The 24,411-nt window shown below is 35.6% G+C and overlaps 2 protein-coding genes across 2 annotated transcripts; both read right to left on the bottom strand.

Annotated features, from left to right (window-relative positions):
* Positions 1–5,962: 5,962 nt before the first annotated feature.
* LOC133288242 (uncharacterized) lies at positions 5,963–6,370 on the bottom strand. The gene has a single exon (XM_061485958.1). It carries the CDS (start codon positions 6,368–6,370, stop codon positions 5,963–5,965), a length of 408 nt encoding a protein of 135 aa, XP_061341942.1.
* Positions 6,371–18,725: 12,355 nt separating this feature from the next.
* LOC133288220 (uncharacterized) lies at positions 18,726–23,791 on the bottom strand. Its single transcript, XM_061485937.1, has 4 exons — positions 23,677–23,791; positions 19,964–20,067; positions 19,699–19,876; positions 18,726–18,948 (listed from the first exon to the last, which is right to left on the bottom strand). The coding sequence occupies exons 1-4, from the start codon at positions 23,693–23,695 to the stop codon at positions 18,914–18,916; spliced, it is 336 nt and encodes a 111-aa protein (XP_061341921.1). The 5' UTR covers positions 23,696–23,791; the 3' UTR covers positions 18,726–18,913.
* Positions 23,792–24,411: the final 620 nt, after the last annotated feature.

Below are 24,411 nucleotides of genomic sequence, written 5' to 3'. Positions count from 1 at the left end.
TCCAGAGAATGCTTGTACTTTTATCACGTGTCAGCATTCTGTCATTCTAGCTGGGCAGCCCAGCGAGAATGATTGACCATTTAGATGCTGACACGTGTCAAGTTCATTCCCACTTGTTAGACCAGCGAGATTGTGACGTGACATTTTGACAAAAAAAATTCAGGCGTAGCAATCAAGTAAATTTTTGTCCAAAAAGTGACAATATGATCATTGTCCCTAATATTTGTAAGTAGTCGTTTAACATGCACTTTGCAATGCCTAACAGCTTCTTTTCGTTTCATATTTCGTATTTTGGGTGCATGCCTTACACGATGTGAATAGTTTAATATTTTTAAGTAGTCGTTTATCATGCACCACTAGGTAGTTTGTAACAAGTCATGACAAGTACCACCTTCATCTTGACCCCACAAGTTCTATGATTCTTCATTTTTTTCATCGTATTTTGGGTGCATATATATTTACGTTTTAAATGATACGGTATCAAATGACGGGGCCAGGCTATATAATTTTAGCCGAATCAAAAAAATTTACATATAAAATTATTAAAATATTAGGAAAAATTCACCAATACCCCGGTGGTTTGCTTCAGAATCATTTATGTCCCTGTGGTTTTTTTCCTATCACATATGTCCCTGTGCTTTGTAAAAAATAAGAAACCACAGGGGTATATGTGATAAAAAACATACCCTTTTACAAACAACAGGGGCATATGTGATAAGAAAAAAACCACAGGAGCGGAAGTGATTCTGAAGTAAACCACAGGGGCATTGGTGAACTTTTCTCTAAAATATTTAACGTAATTATATAAATTTATTAAGAACAACATTTATTATGAATTCTAACATATTAATCTAAATTATTTACTAAATAATGTCACATAAATGTTAAAAAACTTTCGTCTTTCTCTAGCAACGCACAAGAATTCATAAACAGAACTATTTCAAAGGCTCCAATATACCCACTTCGATAGCTAAAAATGTAAAGTTGTAAACAGTTTTAACAAAACAAATATGAGAGACAAACCAGAGCACATCGTCATGATCGCCAAATAGGGTCCTCATGAAAGTCTTGGTCCATGTCCATCTCACAAACTAAGAGAGCCTTATAATTGTAAATTGGAAGGAGAAAAAAGAAGAAGAAAATGTGGAAAAGCCGAAGTTAAAAAATGTCTAAGATATAAAAAAGGAAAAATACTAATTAGGCAAAGCTCAACAACACTCCAACATGGAACTTGCAGATATTGATATTTATGGAGAGAGTTTGACCTTATAATAGGGCAAGAGACAATAGCGGAACAAGAAACCTAAATCGAGAGAATTGTAATTTTATTAAATATTTTTATTACATATTTTTTAATTTTATTAAATATATTTTAAATTATTTTTTTATATAAATAAGAGTTGCACATGTAATCTAATATGATATATTTAAATCCCTGAGAAATTTTAATGGCTTATATATTTTAATTTTTAGATAGGCCAAATTATAATTTTAACCAGAGATAAATTATAATTTTAATTCTAATTAAATTATAATTAATTATATAATTATATATAAAAATAAAATTTATGAAAATTTAACCTGCGCCTAACACTACCCAGCCCTTAAGTGGCTCCACCACAGCATGCCTATTTAATATAAATCAATGGCAATTTGATTTGGTCAAGAGCATGTACCTATTTCTAATTAATATGTAAGGGGTAATGTGGGTAATGCACATTTCTTTGGCCGAATAATTATGCCCTCATCCATACATCATCCTCAATATTTTTTTGGTGCAGTGTGTGGACGTGGTCTTCTAGAGCGCATTTTCAAAATTATAATGGTACTGAATTGAGTGTGATTTTTATAATTTATACTATATATTAGGAAGCAGGTTATATTTACAAATTTTTTTGTTTTCAAATTTTTACAAACTACACTATATTCTTCCGAGAGAATACAAACTTTTACAAACTACATTATGTTTTTCCGAGAGAATATAGTGTCATTCGTAAAAAATTTCAAAAAAATTTGAAAACGAATCATGTCCCATATATTATTGATAGTACATAACATAAATTATAAAAAAAAAATATCTTTAGTATGAAAGCAACTGACATGGCATGCTTTTATTAGTCGATTGCACCTACATTGGTTGTATTTTAGATTTTTCGAGTCTTCGCTGAATAATTATTTATCCTTTTTATTATTTTTGTATTTTAAAAATAAATTGCTTTATAAATGATGGTTCACACTTCATACCTTAATAACTCCTTTATTTTTCTTTCTTATTTTATGAAATCCAACATAGGTTTTTTATTTTTACTTAATTTTTATATTTATTTTGAAATAAATTAAAAAATATATAGTTATTTTAAGTATATAGTGTTGTAAAACAATAATTCAATACCAGTTTTGATATTGAGATTGTACATGCTTCTTTTTTCACCCTAAATCTTGACAGAAAAAGTGGTGCTATTGTTTTGTCCTTGGTGAAGTTTAGGTTTTGTTGTGACTTCGACAAGTGAATCGGCTGTACAAGTAATAATATAGTGAAAATTAGTGGGGTTGTCATTTTCACGAGAATTGATTTATCAAGCAATAACTAATTTATATAACCAAAGTTGGATCAATCTTGAAAGTTTTTAAGAATGTGATTTTGAATTAATTAAAAATAGATATTTAAAAACAACATTTTTTTATTTTCAAGATTGAAAACTAAGAACGATGATCAAGAACGAAAGAATGCAAGAAAGAACGGTTGAAATTACTTAAAAACAAGCATAGCAAGGGGTCCAAGTTTACTTTATCCAATGTTTTCCTAATAAGTTTACCCTTTCATGCAATCAATATTCAAGATTAAATTATCGGCAATTCTTTCTAAACTAATTAAATCCTCCAATCCTTTGGTGATTTAATCATTTACTTTATCCAAAGCTCTAGCCCCTTAGAGCCTTTTTATAGAGCAAGCATTAAGATCAAGAATCTCACACGTCATATAATTTATAAGTCTATGCATAGACAATACAAATACTAGCACTTGATCAATCGGAATCAAGATACCAATACCCCTATTGACATACAAGACTCTATGTGTTTATCTTTGAGTGCACAAGTCATAAACAAAACCAATCATCAGTGAACAGATTAATTGCATAATTCAAATCATAAATATCAATTACAAGAAAGTATAAACAGTGTTCAAGATCTCATTGGTTCCATCTCACTTAACTACATAAAAGAAATTAGCCTAACATGTTCAAGGACACAAGAACAGTAGATGAAAAGAAACTAGAATCCATATAAGAAACTTAGAACCCGGTCACCACAGTAAAGCTTTGAACGTTTCCTCCTCATTCTCCTGCAAAGAGCTACTCCTCTGCCTCTTCCAAGGTCTCTAGCCGCAGATAGAATTATGAATTTCCTCTAAAAATTAGATTAAATATGTGTAGGAACCCTAACTTGGGTGAAAATCTCGTAATAAGCCTTAGTTGGGTCGCAACTGGGCTGAAGCGCGTTAAATCGCGCTATTCTGGCAGCAAAAATATGGTTTCTTATTTTGGCCATAATGTGAGTTATACTCGTCCAATTGATGTGATCTTGGTCTGTTGGAGAGATAAGAGAAAGATCGACAACTTCTATGAAGAACACGAGATCAAAATCCATCATATTCGATGTGAAAATTAGCTGAAAGACAACTTCAAGAATATTTTCACTAAACCATTGCCCCACATTTATTGCTTTAATTTTTTCTAGCTTCCACTTGGCTTCAATGCTCTGATTTAAAAATTTAAACTTGAAACCAATATGTTTTTAAGTCAATATCGTGTCCAATCATTAAAATCCTATAATCTTTTGCATTCATTAATTACTTGATCATATTAATCATTATTTAATCTATTTTTTATCCTAGAAACAAAGTGTTTTTGACACTTATCAAATCATTTCCAGATTTACTCATTGATATCCTCAGCAATGGACTAATTTAAAACATAGGAAAAAGTACAAAAGTATAGTTTGTACTCAATGAATCAACAATATAAGAATCAGACAACAAATCAATCCATAAATAGTCAGACTTATTTAATAACAACAGAGTCTTAAGAAAAAGCATCCAATTAAGTAGTTTCAGAAATCAGACAGGTCATAAAATCACAGTAGGAGATCTATTGATCAAACATAGCAACTGAACTTAAACACACCCATCACTGGAATTAATAATTTCACTCATCACTTAAGTGTCTAAAGGGTAAGTGTTTCACTCGAGTCTTCACTGAATTAATACTACCGTAAGCTTGGTAATATTTTCATTCTCCACAGTAAATAACATGCATAAATGATCAAGAGGCCTTTATTTGGGTTATAATGGGGCGTGGCTAAAGGTAGGATAATCAGGGGAAACGTGGCTAAAGAATTAGAACACTAAAGGATCATGGTATAAGTGTAAACAATTTTAACGTGTAATCTTTTTTTTCTCCTTTTTTCCTTCTTTTCTTTTTCAGCATTTTTATTTTTCTATATCTTTCTATTTCAACCCCAATACTCTTATTTTTCGTTTTCTTTTTCTTTTTTTTTCAACACTTTTATTTGCGTAGAATTTGAAAAGGCAACACTAATTAAATATTTTTATTTTTCCTCACCATTTTCCAACCTATGTTTTTGCTTAACTCACATAACCTCCTTTTCACCAATAAGCAACATAAGACATAATGCTCATGCTTACACTCTACCATGAAAATTCTAAAATCCAATCCTATATAAGGTAGATGTGTATGTGGAGTGGCTAATTAAAACAACAGGTTATTAAGAAAAGACAAAGCTTAAGCTCAAAGGGCTAAACAAAGGATATTAGAATGGGTGGCTATCAGGCCAAGTAGCTAAAACAAAAAAATAAAATAAAAACCCTCAATCATTTCAACAGTACATATTATCAACCATCTCAAGGAGAAACAAAATAAGTTCTAGAATATTTTCAACCCTGAAGGGCACATTGAAAAGAAAAAATTTCTGTTTAGGCTCAAAAATCTTACAGGTTATGAGTGTGCAATTCAATTAACTATATTCTCTTTAAATCACTCATACTGTAATCTTACTAATTCTGCTAACTCTTAGGCTTACTTAATTAGTGCTCGTCCATATAAAACATGGTGTAAGTCATCACATTATGAATTAATTTTACTGAATAACTCCCTATTATTCAGTAAATCAATAAATTAATCCAAGATAGGAAAAGAAAAATTTAAGAGAAAAATAGGAGAAAAATGAAAAGAAAATTCCCTGAAAAATTTTGCAACTGCACACAAAATGGGAATCTAACTGTTACTATATATGGCGGTGCTCCTCATTCCCAGTTTAAAATTTTGTTGTCCTCTGCAATCATTGCGCATCATAAACAAGGAGCACACAATAACAATAATAATAAGTAAAATCAGAAAACTATCAGATACATCACCATGGAGATTAGAAATTAAAACTAAAGAAAATATAACAAAAACTAAATTCAGCAAAACGAAATAAAAGCATAAATATGTTAGGTTGCCTCCCAACAAGCGCTTGTTTAATATCATTAGCTTAACGTGTCAGCTTTGCGGTCATGGTTGCTTATAGTTGGAGCTCAGTGATGATGCCATCCATTTTCTCATAAATTGTGTCTTGCCATAGTAGTACTCACTTGCAAATGGGCGCGAAGGAGCAACCTCAAGAACTCTAAACTTAGTCTTGATATGTTTTCCCTTGCTCTTACGCTTTGCCATCTTCACCTTCGGCTTGCAGCTCTCATCTGGCTCAAGATCTTTCTTGTCTTTCTTCTCAGTCTTCTTCTCATTAATAATGAAAATTTTCTCTGACTGAGTTATAGGTGGTGGAGTCTTTTTTTCAAACACTTTGAGAACATCACTTTCTCCTTCCACCCTTAGGATCAATTCTCTCTTAGGCATATCAATCAGTGCTCCGGATGTCGCTAAGAAAGGTCTCCCGAAGATCATGGGAACAATGTATCCTCCTCTATGTCCAAGATAACAAAGTCCCTCGGAATGATGAACTTGTCCACCTTAACAAGTATGTCCTCTATTAATTCATAGGTGTGCTTGGTGGAACGGTCAGCTAGTTGCAGGATCATCCTGATGGGCTTCACCCCTGTGATTTCCAGCTTCTTCATCATAGATAATGGCATTACATTGATGTTAGCGCCAAGATCACATAAGACCCTCTCTATTTTCGTTGATCCAATCATACAAGGGATACTGAAACTCCTTAGATCCTTTATTTTCGGAGGCAAATTCTTCTGCATAATTGCATTATACTTCTCTGTCAAGATAGTGGATTCTTCTACTATAAGCTTCTGCTTCTTGGTTAGAATCTTTTTAAGAAATTTAGCGTACGAAGGCATTTGCTCTAAAGCCTCCGCAAAAGGGATATAATTTGCAACTTCTTGATTATTTCCAAAAATTTGGAATATTGCTGCTTTTGTGCCTTCTGCTTTAACCTCTGAGGATATGGAGCCTTAACATAAGGATTGTCTTCAAGTGATTTCTTCCTTTCCTCTAAACAAGATTTCTTCACTCTCCTCCAAGAGGTGTCAACTTTCTCATTTAATTCTCTACCAATAATGATGACATCATCATCAACAAGTTCTTCCTCTTTTTCTTCAGTAGGCTTCTCCTCCTCAGCTTTACCGCCATTACTTGATGCAACTACAGGCTTCTCCATAGGATGGATTAATATCCCACTTCTTGTAGTGATGGTGTTACTGTGCTCTCTGGGATTACCAATCGTATCGCTAGGAAAAGTGCCTGGAGCCCTTTCGGCTAATTGCCTAGCAAGCTAACCAATTTGATTCTCCAAATTCTTTATGGAAGCCTCTTGATTCTTTCTCATCCATGAAACTTGCTTGGGATTGAGTCATCTTTTCAAATGCTATTTCCCAAGCTGCTGGCTGACTGGGTTGCACTGGCTGAAATGCCAAATTAGCTTGTTGTGGTGCCCCTTAATTATGTGAGAGCGCGAGATGATTCCTCCAGCAAGATTGTAAGTGTTGTTGTAAGGATTATTCTCCCTACGCTGGTTGTTCCAAATTCCATTGACTTGGGCAGGATCCACTGTAACTGTAGCATCACAATTATCAGCACTATGTGGTCCGCCGCAAGTGTCGCAAACTACAGGGAACTGGGTATTAACTGCAGAAATCTGAGTCCGAGTAAAGAGCTTCACAAGCGGCTCTAGCCTTTGATCCATCTTATCTTGCTTCGCTAACATGGCATTGTATCCCTCTAGCTGCATGATTCCTCTCTTGGGTTGTGCTGGTGTGACCTTAGTGTCCTCAACTGCCATCTTCTCAATTAATTCTAAAGCTCTGGTGGTTGTGATTTCTGACAGACTTCCTCCAGCTACATCATTGAGTAATATCCTATAGGTCGCTGAAATCCCTTTTGTAAAAATGCGAACCTTTTCACCGTTTGAAAGCACGTATTGTGGGCATCTCCTTATGAGTCCCTTGAATCTTCCACAATTGATACTTAGAGATTCTCCTTCGAGTTGTTTGAAGTTGTCAATCTGTTCCTTAAGCTCGAAGATTCTAGATAATGGGAAGAAATTCTTCTGAAATTTGACTACAAGATCTTCCCAAGTGGTGATATTGTCCGAAGGTTGCAGCTCTAACCAGCTTTTTTCTTGTCTTTTCGAAGAAAAAGGAAATAATGTCAGGTGAATTGCCTCTAAAGGTACTCCATTTGCCTTTATCATATTGCACATCTGCAAGAAATACGCGATGTGTTGATTTGGATCTTCAGTTGGGCTTCCCTCAAATTGTTTATGCTGAATCAAGTTCAAGAAGAAAGCCTTGATCTCAAAAGTGTTGACCGAAATGTGTGTTCTCATAATACTTGCAACATGATATGAGAAATTTGGATTCAAGTATTGCCCGATCAGCTCATCCAGAGGATTTGATGGATTTTGATTATTCTCGGCCATGACTGGCTCTTCAGCAAGACTAAAACTCGATGCTTCTAATACCTTCTTTGCGAAAGTACGCTTTCTATTGGTTCTTTCTAATCTTCCTAACTCTGGTTCGTACTGTAAATCACTAGGGCCAATAGTACCTTGCAAATGCATAAATCAGATAAACTAAGGTTAAGTGGTCCAACTAATGGAAACCACTAAAATAACAGAAAACAAAATAATAAAAATAAATAAAAAATAAACAAAAGCAAAAATAAATAAAAATAAAATAATAAAAAAAATAAACTAATAAAAATAAAAGTAAAACAAAATAATAATAATAATTGATCTGATCTATGATTTAATAGACGTGGTTAATGTTGATAAAAAAAATTTGATCTAATCCCCGGCAACGGGGCCAAAAACTTATTGCGACTTCGGTAAGTGCACTGATCGTACAAGTAGTATAGTAAAAATGAGTGGGGTTGTTGTTCCCACGAGGTTTGATTTATCAAGCAATAACTTATTTATATAACCAAAGTTGGATCGATCTTGAAAGTTTTTGAGAATGTGATTTTGAATTAATTAAAAATAGAAATTTAAAAATAATATTTTTGATTTTTAAGATTGAAAACTAAGAATGATGATCAAGAATGCAAGAGTGCAAGAAAGAACGGTTGAAATTACTTAAAAACAAGCGTAGCTAGGGATTCGATTTCCCCAATATTTTCCTAACAAGATTACCCTTTCATGCAATCAATATTCAAGATTAAATTATTGGCAATTCTTTCTAAACTAATTAAATCCCCCAATCCCTTGATGATTTAATCCTTTACTTTATCCAAATCCATAATCCTTTAAAGCCTTTTCCTAGAGCAAGCATTAAGATCAAGAAGCTCACACGCCATAGAATTTATAAGTCTATGCATAGATTATACAAATCCTAGCAATTAATCAATCGGAATCAAGATATCAATATCCCTATTGACATACAAGACTCTATGTGTTTATCTATGAGTGCACAAGTCATAAACAAAATCAATCATCAGTGAACAGATTAATTACATAATTCAAATCATAAATATCTATTACAAGAAAGTATAAACAATGTTTAAGAATCCATTGGTTATATCTCATCCTAACTACATAAAAGAAATTAGCCTAACATATTTAAGAAAACAAGAACAGTAGATGAAAAGAAACTAGAATCTATAAAAGAAACTTAGTACCCAGTCTCCATGGAGAAGCTTTGAGCGATTCCTCCTCCTTCTCCTCCATAGAGCTGCTCCTCGGCCTCTTCCAAGGCCTCTGGCTACAAATAAAATTATGAGTTTCCTCTTAAGATTAGATTAAATATATGTAGGAACCCTAACTTGGGTGAAAATCTCATAATGGGCCTTAGTTGGGTCGCAACGCGCTATTTTGGCAACAAAAATATGGTTTCGTATTTTGGCCATAACGTGAGATATACTCGTTCAATTGATGAGATCTTGGTCTCGTTGGAAAAGTAAGAGAAAGATCAACAATTTCTATGAAGAATACGAGATCAAAATCCATCATATTCGATGTGAAAAATTACCGAAAGACAACTTTGAGAATATTTTCACTAAATCATTGCTCCACATTTATTACTTTAATTCCTTTTAGCTTCCACCTCGCTCCAATGCTCTTATTTAACAATTTGAACCTTAAACCAATATATTTTTAAGTCAATATCATGTCTAAACATTAAAATCTTATAATCTTTTGCATTTATTAATTATTACTATATTCTTGATCATATTCATTATTATTTAATTTATTTTTGATCCTAAAAACATAATATCTTTGACACTTACTGGATTCAGAGAATTGTGTTTCCTAAAAAATTTCAGTTTAAAACGTAAATATGCAAGCAAACAACTTTAGAAATTAAAAGAATCAAATTGTACCAAGCGAAATTAAAGAATATGTCCTTCTAGAGGACAGAAAAAGATGGCTGTCCTAATATTATAAAGTTAATGGTACATTTATTTGTCCTTTACAAGAAAAGGATGGCTAACCAACTGTTTTTGAGTTAACGGTACGTTAATTTGTCCTTTACCTTATTTTATTTGATTCCTTTTAATTCATTCATTAACTGATTACATCTAATAATTAATAGTTTATTTTTCATATATAGAATTGATTGTATATAATAATATTTGAATTCAAATAAAAAGATTTAATTCCAAATTACAAAAGGATTCACAGAATAGTTTTCTTTGGTATTTTTCATTTATTTACGTTGAATTATTTCATTTACGGTTTCAACTTTTTTTTATTTTAGTTCAATGCATTTTTTATTCTCTTTATTTTCTTTTCCTGACGTAATTTTTTAATCTTTTTTCTAAAAAATTTATAGTATTTTATATCTACAACTTAGTTACTAAAATGGCGCAAAAGGCTTAAAAAGATATTTCATGGAGGATGAAAATGAGTATTGCTAGTCCAATTTTGGAGCAAATGGAGGTCATCGTAAGAATATTTTCAATTGTATTTTTGCATACATTTTTTTTATTACTATTAACATTATAATCTAGACAACTTATTAAATTTAATTTCTTCGTACACGAACTTTAATAGTATTATTTTTTTTGAGTTTCCTTAAGGTATCTTCAACCGACAGCCGAAGATTAATCCTTTCGAGGTATAGAGATCATCGAAGTAGATTTTACTTCTACCAACAAGGTTTTTTCATATGTACGGTAAGGAATCGAACCCCTATCAAGATGCTTAAAATATCCAACTATCTATCAATTGTGCTGAGCTTTATTGGTACTTTAATAGTATTTTACATTGATAAATATATCCAAATCATTTAGATAGTTAAATATTATTAAAAAAAGTTAATTTAATGAAGAGGAAGCTAATACTTACAATCTATTGTCGTTTACAACTTCTTGTTCGTCTTCCTCCTTCAATGCAAAGCCCAAGCCCATTGAGGGGTTTCCTAAAAACTCTAAACCTTAAACCCTAGATCTCACCTCCTCTATATATTCATTAGTTGTGGATGGAGGTTAGGTTAGAGATTTGAGAAATTATTTGAGAGATTTGTGAGCAAAGCTTTAAGCTTTGTATTTGAGAGATCTCTAGAGAGAGTTTGAGTGAAACATCTCTAGGTAGTTTTATTATCTCCATTGTTGGAGAGGTTGTGTTAACCACCACATTGGTGTATTTTGATTCTTTGCATCCATTATTTTCATAGTGGACGTTTGATCTGGACTAGGTCTCGTGGGTTTTTACTTTTTCATTGAAGAAAGTTTTTCCACGTTAAAAACTGTTTGTGTTCTCTTTCTCTCTTTCTTGTTTGTGTTTTTGTTTTTCGCTACGCTGCCCGACCTGGTAAAGTTCAGGCCGAGGTAATTGCCGAGATCCGAGATCCAGGATCTCATTGACTGACTTCCAAAAAAGGTTGTTTAGCCGACTTGAGGGAACCGAGTTCCCAACAGTGGTATCAGAGCCCGAGTTCGACGGGTTCTGAGGGAGACGAGATGGAGACCAGGGGCATAACCCATGATAGAGATATGTTCAAGCCGACCGCGGATAATTTCACCTATTGAAGTCCGACGATGGAAGATCATCTCTACGGCAAAGATTTACATGAGCCCATAATCCTTGATGAGAGACCAGCAGGCAAGACCGATAAAGAGTGGAAGATTCAGAGTCGTAAGGTGGTAGCTACAATCAGAAAATATATAGACAAAATCCTCTTTGAGCACGTGTCCGAGTTCCCGAACGCGTACGAGTTGTGTACGAAGCTGGAGTTCATGATTCAGAAGAAGACTCCCAGGAACAAAGCACACATGGTTCGCCGACTTGTGAAGCTGGAATACAAGGACGACATGAGCATGATAGAACACCTCAACACCTACAACGGTATTGTGAACCAGCTGTCAAAGGCTGAGATGAAAATTGATGATGAGATGCAGGCTTTGCTGCTGTTGAGCTCGCTGCCAGAAAGCTGGGATACTCTGGTGGTGACCTTGAGTAATTCGACTCCAGATGGAAAATTGAAGATGGATATCATGACAGACAACCTTCTGAACAAAGAAGCCAGGAGAAGAGAACGAGGTGTTTCGAATACGTCTGAGGCCAACGTTGCAATAGACGAAAATCCGACTCCTGGGGTAGAAGCAAAAGTCGGGGTCGAAAAGTCCAGAGGTCGGACAAAGCTGAAATATGAGTTGAAGTGTTTCTACTGTAGAAAGACAGGTCATAAGAAGCCAGACTGCTAGACTCTGCAGAATGACAAAAAGAACGACTCTGTGAAGCCGGATCAGATTCTTCCCAAGAAGAGGGAAGACAAGAGCACCACTGCGGTGGCTGCCAACTCAGATGCCGAGATATTCTTCCTTGGTGAGGATAATTATTTGAATGTTGCATACGATGACTGCACCTGGATTGTTGACTCTGGTGCCTCCTTCCACGTTACTCCATACAAAGGTTTTTTCTCCTCTTACCGAGGTTGTGATTTAGGAGTCGTGAAGATGGGAAATTAAGTGACCAGCAAGATTGTTGGTGTCAGTGATGTGACCCTGACCACAGATGTTAGGTGCCGACTTGTGTTGAAAGATGTGAGGCATGTTCCTGACATGGGATTGAACCTAATCTTGGTTGGCAAGCTTGACGATGTCGGGTTAGTGAACTACTTTGGTAGTGTTAGATGGAAGTTGGCCAAGGGAAACTTGATTGTTGCCTGAGGTAAGAAGGAAGGCTTCTTGTACGTGATGCAAGGAAAGATCAATGGCGGAGAAGCCAATTTTGTCCGAGATGGACCTAGCTTGGAGCTATGGCACAAGCGCCTCAGCCACATAAGCGAGAAAGGGCTCCAAATCCTGAACAAGAAAGGATTATTGACTGGGTTGAAAGGCCAAGCGTTGGAGAGTTGCACGCACTGCCTAACTGGAAAGCAGCACCAGGTTTCTTTTGTGAGACCGGATCAACTCAGAAGACGCAGGTATATTCTTGACCTCGTCCATACTGATGTTTGTTCCATATCGCAGAGATCACTTGGAAGAGCTCAGTATTTTGTTTCATTCATTGATGACCACACCCGCAAAGTGTGGGTTTATTTGTTGAAGTCTAAAGACCAGGTACTCCAATCCTTTAAAGAATTCCATGCAATGGTTGAAAGGGAGACTGGCAAGAAATTGAAGGTGGTCCGAACTGACAATGGTGGCAAGTATTGCGGCCCATTTAATGCATATTGCAGAGCGGCCATGATCCGACTTAAGAAGACGCCCCCAAGACTCCACAGTTAAATGGACTTGCTGAGAGGATGAACCGGACTATTGAAGAGAAGGTCCGAAGTATGTTATCCAATGCCGGATTACCGAAATCATTCTTGGGAGAAGCCGTCAAAACTGCTATTGACTTGATCAACTTCTCACCATCACGGCCACTTGAAGGAGAAATTCCAGAAGAAGTCTGGACAGGTCGAAAAGCGGCCTATGATCAATTGAAAGTGTTTTGATGCCGAGCTTTCATGCATATCCCTAAAGATGAGAGGGCAAAACTTGATGCGAAGACAAAAGAATGCATCTATCTTGGTTCGCCGAGATGTGAGTTCGGGTTCCGACTTTGGGATCCAATCAATAAGAAGATAGTGAGAAGCTGAGATGTGATCTTTCATGAAGATGAGAACATTCATGACATCTCGAAGCCCAAAGTCTGGGTTAATATCAGAAGAGAAGAATCCATCCCTCCTGTCCGAGCTGAAGCAGGGGGAGAAAATCAAGAAAATGATTATTAGAAACAAGCTGACGATGACCAAGATACTGAGATCCGAGTTGATGATGAAATTCAGGATGAGAATGATGAACCAGGTTCTCAATTTGAAGAACAGCCGAGATATCCAATTCGAGAAAGAATACCCTCCACAAGATACCCATCTGATGAATACATCGTTGTTGCTGAAGACGGTGAGCCTCAGAGTTATGATGAGGCTGTGACGATCTCAGAGAAAGAAGAATGGAAAAAGGCAATGCAAGACGAGATGAAGTCTCTGCACGAGAATCAGACTTACGAGCTGGCCAAGTTGCCAGAAAGAAGACGAGCTCTGAAAAAAATGGGTCTACAAGATTAAGAAAGAAAAGAACGAGCAGAAGTCGAGATACAAAGCCCATATCGTAGTGAAAGGATGCAATCAAAAGAAAGGAGTAGAATTTGAGGAGATCTTTTCTCCTGTGGTGAAAATGACCTCGGTCCGAACCGTGTTAGCCATGGCGGCTTCGATGGACCTCGAGGTAGAACAAATGGACATGAAGACGACATTTCTTCACGGTTATTTAGAAGAAGAGATATATATGGAGCAACCCAAGGGATTCTGAGCTCCAGACAAAGAAGACTTAGTATGTCGGTTGAAGAAGAGCCTTTATGGCTTGAAGCAAGCGCCTTGGCAGTGGTACAATAAGTTTGAATCCTTCATGACTGATCACAAGTTTGAGAAGATAGAAGCCGACCACTGCGTATTTGTGAAGAGGTATGAGGCCAGAGATTTCTTGATTTTGTTGTTATATGTTGACGACATGCTTATTGTAGGGAAAGACAAATTGAGGATAGCCGCCCTGAAGAAGGCGTTGAGCTCGTCCTTCGCAATGATGGACCTCAGCGCTGCAAAGCAGATTCTCGGAATCAAGATCATCCGAGATAGACAAAAGAAGCTAATGTAGCTGAGTCAAGAGAAGTATATTGAGAAGATTCTAAAGAGATTCAGCATGGACAAAGCCAAAACAGTGAGCACCCCCTAGCCGGACACATAAAGCTGAAACAAAAGTGATGGGACGTAAATTCATTCTCATCTAAGCCCATTTTGATGGCAAAATACCACATGTTCCGTCATCTGATGAGCAACTTCAGCACGAAAATCACTTATTTTACACATTTGTGACAAAAACACAGTGGGGAACGTATGGTAACGTATTCCTTTAAAATATATTAAAAGGGGAACGAACTAAGACGCATTTAATGCACCTGCTCCACTCATTTAATGCCTCTGTACACTTTGCAGGTAACGTGGAGTTAAAGTCTTCTAAAAGCAAGGCAGTGCACCAACTGAGCAGCTGGAAACGTGAAGAGCAGAGAATCAAGAGTTCTCATTGGCTAAAAAAAAAAAGCAAGGCATGGGGAAAACTGCAAACAACGGCTAATCATCACCAAAACCTGTTCCATCCAGCAATCTGCGCAGTCTCCACACTCTGCTTCCACCATTCCGTCCCCTCATTCAAGCAACTTGCTCTAAAGGATTTACAAGACTGCCACTCCTCTTCCATCTATAAATAGGACGACCCACACACAAAAACATCATCGAATCCTGGAGGGTTTGAAGTCCGAAAGGAAGAGATCACCTAGTAGTAGTAGTTAGTAGCTTAGATTTATTTTAAGTTGTAATTATAGTTAAGTGACAACCCCTCTTCTCTTCTCTGTATCAACCATTAAGACTCCTCACAAGCAATAACCCATTTTTCTCCATTTTCTGTTTCTTCTGTAAACTGTCTTTTAAATTAATATAAGTGTTTTTCTCTTCGTTCCATTCGTTATCTCTTAACTGAATCTCGGGTCTATGGGACTTTAGTTGGGAATAATTATGTTTAAAATATCAGCCATGAGCTGAACTATCTATGGAACGGGTAATCTGTGAAACTCTTAAAGAACTGTTTTCAAAACTCTTGACTGAAGCTTTTTGTATTTCTTTGGCTAAGTGAGCTATATTCATTGTGTACCAATGGAAATTGGGCACATACTGAGAAAGGAGCTTCCATAAGGAAGGGATTTCAGACAGCTTAGCCATTGGGGGAAGGTAGTGTTATGACAAAAACACTACTGGTCACCTTAGGAATAAGGGGCCAACTCGTCCATTTTAAGGTTCTGTACTAAGTACCTGTTGGAGTCAAAGGAGCCGTAGGAATATGGAAACTTGTGAGCCATCTAGTCCATGAGCTGAGGAATCAGAGTTGGCAGACAAGAAACTGGGACAAAGCCAAGAAGTGTTAAGTCTTGAGTAGAGAAAATAGCTATTTAAGAGTGAATCAGTGAATCCGTTCCTTCTGTTTAACTGTTATAAAACATCACCTTGTTGTCTCTTGATTATAGTTATTTCTGCTTTAGTAGTTTTTTTACTTTATATAATTATAACTATCAACTCCAATGATTATTATCTCACCTTCTTCTAAACAGGAAGGATTACATACATAATGCAGCGAGTAATTGTTTGCCAGCAGATTGAACCTACTGTTCCTGAGGAACGTTGTCAAGACAGTATGGAACGTTTGACCAGACAATTTATTTACTAACTTTTCTTCTCATTTTCATTCTTTATAAAATAGTGTAAGACAATAATTAGGATTCTATCCTCGTGGGAACGATAATATGGACATTAATACTCCCTTTATTACTTGATGCATGCACTTGCGCACTTGGGTTGGAACTTAGGGAACGAATCTGTGTTCTGCAAGAACAGAGGAACGTCCCCTATCAGAATTTATAATTTTCCACCATCAGCAAACCACCCAACAAAAAGCAATGTTCGAAATCTGATGAAGACAAAGATGAGATGTTGAAGATCCCATACCAATCCACCATCGGAAGTTTGATGTACGCAATGGTTTGCACTAGACCCGACTTGGCGTATGTTGTTGGAATGGTAAGCCAGTATTTGTCAAACCCCGACAAAAAGCACTGGGAAGCAGTGAAGTGGATCTTCAAGTACCTCCGAGGTACGACTAATTTATGCCTTCGATTTGAAGAAGGCAAAGCCGAGTTGCAAGGCTACTCGAATTCTGATTTAGGGGGAGATTCTGACTCGAGGAAGTCGACGACGGGATACATGATGAGATTTGTCGGAGGAGCTGTCTCTTGGCAATCAAGACTTCAGAAGTGTGTTGCACTATCGACAATCGAGGCTGAGTACATTGTCGCGACTGAGGCAAGCAAGGAGATGCTGTGGATGAAGAAGTTCCTCATGGAACTCGACCATGATCAAGACAAGTACGAGCTGGGTTGTGACAATCAAAGCGCAATCCATCTTGTGAAGAATTTGACCTATCACTCCCGCACTAAGCATATTGATGTGAGGTATCACTGGATCCGGGATGTGGTGGAAAGTGGAGAGCTCGAACTCGTCAAAGTGCACACTGACCAAAATTGGTCCGACATGATGACAAAGCCGGTTCCAGTAAGGAAATTTGAAAACTGTTGTGAAGGAGCCGGGTTGATGCTGAAGCTGACGCATTGAAGTCGGAGGGGGAGATTTGTTGGGCTTCCTCCTTCAATGCTAAGCCCAAACTCATTGAGGGGTTTCCTAGAAACCTTAAACCCTAAATCTCACGTCCTCTATATATTCATTAGTTGTGGGTGGAGGCTAGGTTAGAGATTTGAGAAATTATTTGAGAGATTTGTGAGCAAAGCTTTAAGCTTTGTATTTGAGAGATCTCTAGAGAGAGTTTAAGTGAAACATCTCTAGGGTAGTTTGATTATCACTATTATTGGAGAGGTTGTGTTAACCACCACATTGGTGTATTTTGATTCTTTGTATCCATTATTTTCATAGTAGACGTTTGATCTGGATTAGGTCCCGTGAGTTTTTACTTTTTCATTGAAGAAGGTTTTCCCACATTAAAAACGGTTTGTGTTCTCTTTCTCTCTCTCTCTCCTGTTTGTGTTTTTGTTTTCCGCTGCGCTGCCCGACCTGGTAAAGTTCAGGCCTAGGTAATTGCCGAGATCCGAGATCCAGGATCTCATTGACTGACTTCCGAAAAAGGCTGTTTAGCCAACTTGAGAGAACCGAGTTCCCAACACTTCTTACAACAATATCTTAATCGTTGATTTCTGTCGATTAACAGTTATATCATTTATTGTTTCTCCTATCACACTAGAAAAAATTATTTCATATCACTTCAAAACTATTTCATTTAGAGGTTGTCGAATTTTTAATCAAATTTGACATAATCTACTAGCAGTTTCTCCAAATTGAGGTTTAAACCACAAAATTAAAAGGTCGAAATCTAGTTAACATATTCAAAGACGGGGCATCAACATTTTTTCCCCTCCTGATCCGAAACGAAACAAATCGCACCGCAATCACAGAAGTTGCACAAGCAAAGACGAGGAACTTCGACGGATAGAATTCACGGTGCAGAAAAAGTAATCAAAGTGGAGAAACTGTAAGAGAGAGGAAACAAATTCTAGACAAACATGGAGATGATGGATGAACTAAGAGATAGATAGAGAAAAAAAATTATGACATTTTTTTTTTTCAATCCTAAAATAAGATGACATAAAATATAGCGAGTTCAATTTTATAAAACTAAACTATAAATATAAGCAAAATTTTATAAAACTAGACTATAAATATAAGCAAATCCATTCACTTAATTGTTTCGTTAGAACTCAGTCATAGTAGGTTTTACATCCACTACCGAAAATGGGAGAAAACCCGTATTATTTTGCAAATAAAAAAAGTTCTTAAGAGAAAATTATATTTAAATACTGAAAGCACTTTTAAGCCCTGAACCCAAGACCATGAGTCCATAATTGAAGAAAGAAGTTCAAAGAAGGATAAACGATTAATAGGACGACTTTCGAAATTGTGTTTTGAAAAATAATTTTTTAATTTTAAAAAAGAAAATAAAAAAACTCATTTGACAAAACCTGTTTTGTAAAAAATAAAAATAAAAATTATAATTGCTTTTTTGTATTATTTTTATTTTGTATTTTGACTTTTAACTTTTAAAACAAAACAAATATAAAAAAATACATATTTCATTACCTATTCTACGAGAAGAAAAAAAATCAGAACACATATATCCGTAATTGCTCATTTGGAAATTATCAATCACGTTCGATTTTTTTGCTATTTTAACATATACCCACACACATAGCTTGAAAGTCGTAACGATATTTGCATAATACACCAGTTCAACACCGTATACAGATCGTAACCAATAAGGCACATACACAAATGACATCTCTAACACTCTCAGCCACAGCAGGAGCCGCAGGCAGGCAGCGAACCTGGAAAAGGAAAGGAAATTATTAGCAAAGAAAAACTGGAAAAGCAAAATAAATATCTAGTGTGACGTTTGGTCTGTTTTTTTATTTTTTATTTTCGGTTAGTATGTTTTTGTTTATAATTATAAAAAGAGATTAATATTTTATCTGCCAACAAATAAAATTATCTCCTACAAATCTAAAACGATATCATTTTAGGTTTTAGGGGAAAAAAAATAAGAGTACTATAGTAAAAAGTTTATCATTTTCCCGGCCATAAGAGATAAATTATCTATACCAACTTTAAAACTATATCATTTTTCCGGCCATAAGCTCTCGATCCCCCAAAATGACATAATTTTAGAATTGCTGGATATAACTTTATTTCCTATGACATGATAAATATTTTTCCCTTTAAAAAAATTCATGATATAAGAGCAAAATAAAATTTCCAAAATACTTTTTTTCTTCTTCCTAAACCATCAAAATAACATTGTTTTGGAGTTGCAGGAAATAACTATGGCAAGAGAAATATTTTTCCCTTTTAAAAATGCTATTTTGTTTTCAGTTTCTAAGATATTGTGAAGGAAATGATAAAAATAAGATTTTATTGATCTTAATCTTATCAAATTCTTGAGATTAAAAAACAAAGGGAAAACAATGTGATATTTTTATAATTATCAATAAAAAATATATCAACTATAAACGAAAACAAAAAATTAAACCGAACACCAAAACAAAGCTCAAGGGCAAACGCAGACAATATAAACTTACTATGGTCACGTCCCCTAATACTATCTAGCCCACGAACATTGTCAAGACCACCACGAGGAGGGCCCCTTGGACCACCACCATATGGTCCACCCCCACCGCCACCACCAGGACCTCCGGGAGCACCTCCATCCCATTTCTTACTAGCAGAACCTTTCCGGTAGGCATCTGACTTTTCCATCTAGGGGATGAAAACATCATGAGCATACATCAATTCGTTACAAATAGATTCCTCATAAATTCTATAATAGGAATCAAGAAATATTACCGAGAACATGGTAGCAAAAAACACGCCTATGATGTTAACAACGGCCCAGAAAAAATCAGTTATTGTTTTAAGCCGCCATATTGATCGCTTTGATTTAACAAGACCTGCACACAATTGTACAAGCTCCAGTAACAAATCAATATCAACCTACATAATCATTTTGTGACGTCAAGAAAGAAAGTGTCTATAACAGATTTGTTTTAGACCCATCATAATACAAGCTGAAAAACTCAGACATGAATGATAAGTTTTACAAGCACAACAGCACAGCTGGTAGCCTTAGTTTCATTCTGAAGTTTCAATCAGTAATGCTGTCTAATCATGCAGCAATAGCATAAAAAACACAAGACCACCAGCCTAAAGACCGTGAGATGAGTTAGGATTACAATTTCTTTCTCTTCTTTAAAACTCTAACCAGGCAATGAAAGAAAACAAGGAAACAAGATTAACAGACAAATGAGCACCCAAAAATCAGATCAACAGCTTTCACTAGCAAACAGAGAGGCCATTCCACCCAGAAATGAATGGTGAATATCTACCCATTTTTACATCATAGGAAATAAACCATATGGTTGAAAAAATATTAGAAAAGTTGAGAACTACAGTAAGAATAAAATTAACCAACCAACTTCTCTTGCAAGCATATCAATAACTTCCAACCACAAATTTGGCCAATTCAAGCACATACTTTTTGCATAAGTCACCACAGACATCTATGCCAAAATTTTGTATCTTAATTAACAACTAATGCAATGGCTAAAAAACAACAACTAATGGCCAAATCAAAAACTAAATAAGAATTGATATCACAGGAAATATGAAAGATTTCAGCTGTCTAATATAATATCCCTACTCAAGTGATCAATTTCCAGCATTACAAAGGGTAACGTTCAACAAAATGAGAAAGGGAGGAATTGAAACTATCATACAGAACTAAAAAAAAGGATAAGAAAAAAATGCAAGAGGGTAGGGATCATGCAGAAGGAGCAAGAAATGGTAAAGAAAGACATCCCAAAATCTTTTATCTTGTACATTGAAGATAAATACCTAAGCACAAAAGAAAAGGAGTGGATCGTACTTCATATCTATACCTATATTCTACATTGCTACAGAAAGGTGATTCACTAATTTCACAACACATTTTGCTTTCCAAAAACACCTAACATTGACTGTTTACCATAGTTAAATTAAAAGGAAAAATAGTTATGTCATTTACCCATTTTAGAATAACAGATTTACAATACCTAGGACAAAACATCTCCCGAATTTGCTCCAAAACTTTTTCAATACCTATGATAAATACCTGAGCGCAAAAGAAAAGGAGTGGTTCGTACTTCATATCTATACCTATATTCTACATTGCTACGGAGAGGTTATTCACTAATTTGATAACACATTTTGCTTTCCAAAAACACCCAACATTGACTGTTAACCGTAGTTACATTAAAAGGAAGAATAATTATGTCATTTACCTTTTTAGAATAACATATTTACAATACCTACGACAAAACATCTCCCAAATTTGCTCCAAAACTTTTTCAATACTTATGATAAATACCTGAGCACAAAAGAAAAGGAGTGGTTCATACTTCATATCTATAACTATATTCTGCATTGCTACAGAAAGGTTATTCACTAATTTGATAACACATTTTGCTTTCCAAAAGCACCTAACATTGACTGCTTACCGTAGCTAAATTAAAAGGAAGAATAATTATGTCATTTACCCTTTTTAGAATAACAGATTTACAACACCTATGACAAAACATCTCCCAAATTTGCTCGAAAACTTTTTCTAAATAAAAAATGTATTCTTAGAGAAAAGAAAAGAAGAGGTATAAGACACGGTATCTGTTGGAGAAGTCAGCATCCTACCTTGGCAAGGCCTAATGTGGGGTTGGAGTCAGATTCAACCATGGCGCTTGGGCTGATAGGGATAAGTAGAAAGAGTTATGCCTTGACTAACAGCTATAGCTTTTGACCTAGTGGTAAGTAAGTGCTCGATCCAACACGTGGTATCAGAGCCAAGGTCATGGGATCGATTCCTCAAGATAACACTTTGCTCGAGGCATGTGCTGGGGTTGGGGAGGGCGATGGATTGTTGTAGAGGTCAACATCCTGCCATGGTAAAGCCCAATATGAGGTCAGCGTCAAATCGGACTATAGCGCTTGGACTGGTAGGGGTAAGTAGAAAGAGTTGTGCTCTGACTAACAGCTATAGCTTTTTGCCTAGTGGTAAACACTCAATTCAATAGTATCATGCTTGGCAAAGGCAGAAAAATATAATATAAAAAGACAAACAGGGTCATTAACACAATAAAGCTTTCCAATCCCTTAGTACATCTAAGGAAGGCTCCCTTTAAGAGATCACGACCTGAACACCAAAGGGAGGCCATAAAGGCTATCCTGTTCAATGTCAGATTTAAGAGCTTAGAAGAATTCTTGAAGATACAGGTAAGCAGGTCAAGCCAAATACACCACCATAAGGCTTTCCCACCTCATTCTACCAATGGCCCTGAAACTAATCAAAAGAAATTGATTGAAATTGAAAGCACACGCCCTTGATTCAACAAATAACCTCTTCCAAATGGAAGTAACTGTGATTTATTCCAGCACCTCTGCTATTTAGTATTCATCGTGACAACCACCTTCCCCACAAATATATCTATGCATTACTATCATCAATTGGACCTAAACTAACAGAAAACAAAGAGGCTGTTAACCTCAAAAAGAAAGTTCAAACAAGAACACCCTCCCGTGTGTCAAAGTTTGTGTCTTCGAAATCCCGGTATACCCATTGGAAATTCACAACCTTTTCAAAGTTAAAATTGAAAACCCCTCAAGGTAGAGATGAGTTCCACCTGTTCTACAGAGACAGCAGGACCATCCTCTTCTCTAAACATCAATTGATTAGTGTGTTCCCGTTTTACTTAACTGTTTCAGCAATTTAGATCCATATGCTTAACCATCAATTATGCTTTGTGCAGCTTTTCTACAATTCTCTACACAGAATTACGTGAGTTCACACCAGTCTGCACTACATAACTAGGAATCATGGGTGATTACGTTTTTAAGAGCTTTATCAACAAGGACTCAAGGAGTGAAGCTATTGGGTATTTCCAGTGATGACTTTCAGAGGGTGTTGATAAGAATTATTAATTTCATTGACTACAGAAGCTGACGTTTCTATCCATACAATTTGAGAAGCATGTGAAATCAGTACTGTTCGAGAATAATATGAAGTAAAGTTCCACGCAGATAAATGAATTTGCAACTACTAGTTGAAACATGGATGCAATATTGCCCAAAGACCTCAACAATTTATGTCTTAAGACATGTGACATGGAAAACTGGAAAATCAGGGAACACTGATATAAACACCGTTAAAAAAAAAAAAGGTATGCTAAATTTTATTTAATAAATTTAAATAGAGAAATAAAAAGAAACATCATCATTATGATTCTCAAAATATAAATTGATAGCAAACATCGAAAGTTTGGAATTCCAAAATTTCGCGATTCGGAAGCTTGTTTCGAAAAGAATACATGAAATCACAAATAAAAAAATATAAAAAGTTTGATCTAAAAGCACCAGATAAGAGGTTCTATAAATCCAAGTCCCAGAGAGGAATCAGAACCTGAAGCTAAACGGTAATGGCAAAAAGAAAAGAAAAAAAGAATGATATGAAATGAGAATTGAGAATAGGAAGATACCTCCCTCAACGTAAGCCATGAGAGAGAGAGAGAGAGAGAGAGAGAGACGGAGATTGCTGCAATTGAATTGAAAGAGGAATTGGTGATAACGGTACCAATATATTATTATTCTACACTTCAATTCATTCATATATTGTTTTATATTACATACCTACGCTTATTCAATTCAACGCGACTTCTAGACTCTGAGTCAATTCTAATTGCATGCCAACGCGATTTTCCACTGTGTCATGCTCTCATTGGATAATTAAGCGCCAAGGTGCCATTCGCTTTTGGGTCATAGCCCGTGGCCCGAAAGAGCGCCTGCCCTTTTAAACACGGCCCAGTATAATTTCCGTATTAGTGCCCCTTCAATGATAAAAAAAGAAAAGAAAAAGCATTGGTATCTAAATTTAATTATCAATTATTTTATTATTTATTAATTATATTTAATGATCTTTCAAATATTTATAATAAATCTCACCTTACATAAAAGATTGTGATATCATATATGAATAACATCTATCAGTCTCACTCTCATCTAAGAGCTCAAAATTTGTAGTAAAAGATGTGTTCTAGTAAAAAGTTGGCTCTGTATGTATCGCTGAGAAATTCGTGTCATTGTAGGAAGTTCCAAAGTAGGCAATGAACCTTAGTGTGAGCTTTAATCTTAATTAGTTGTTATTGAGTTATTCTTAACTTTTTTTTAATATTGTACAGACTTTTCTCATTACCTCATAATGTAGATATAGAATA

This window comes from Gastrolobium bilobum, unplaced genomic scaffold (genome assembly GCF_033153095.1).
Source record: "Gastrolobium bilobum isolate Gb01-03AN ecotype WA unplaced genomic scaffold, APGP_CSIRO_Gbil_v1 utg776, whole genome shotgun sequence".
NCBI classification, from domain to species: domain Eukaryota; kingdom Viridiplantae; phylum Streptophyta; class Magnoliopsida; order Fabales; family Fabaceae; genus Gastrolobium; species Gastrolobium bilobum.
This window is presented reverse-complemented; position numbering and strand designations above follow the sequence as displayed.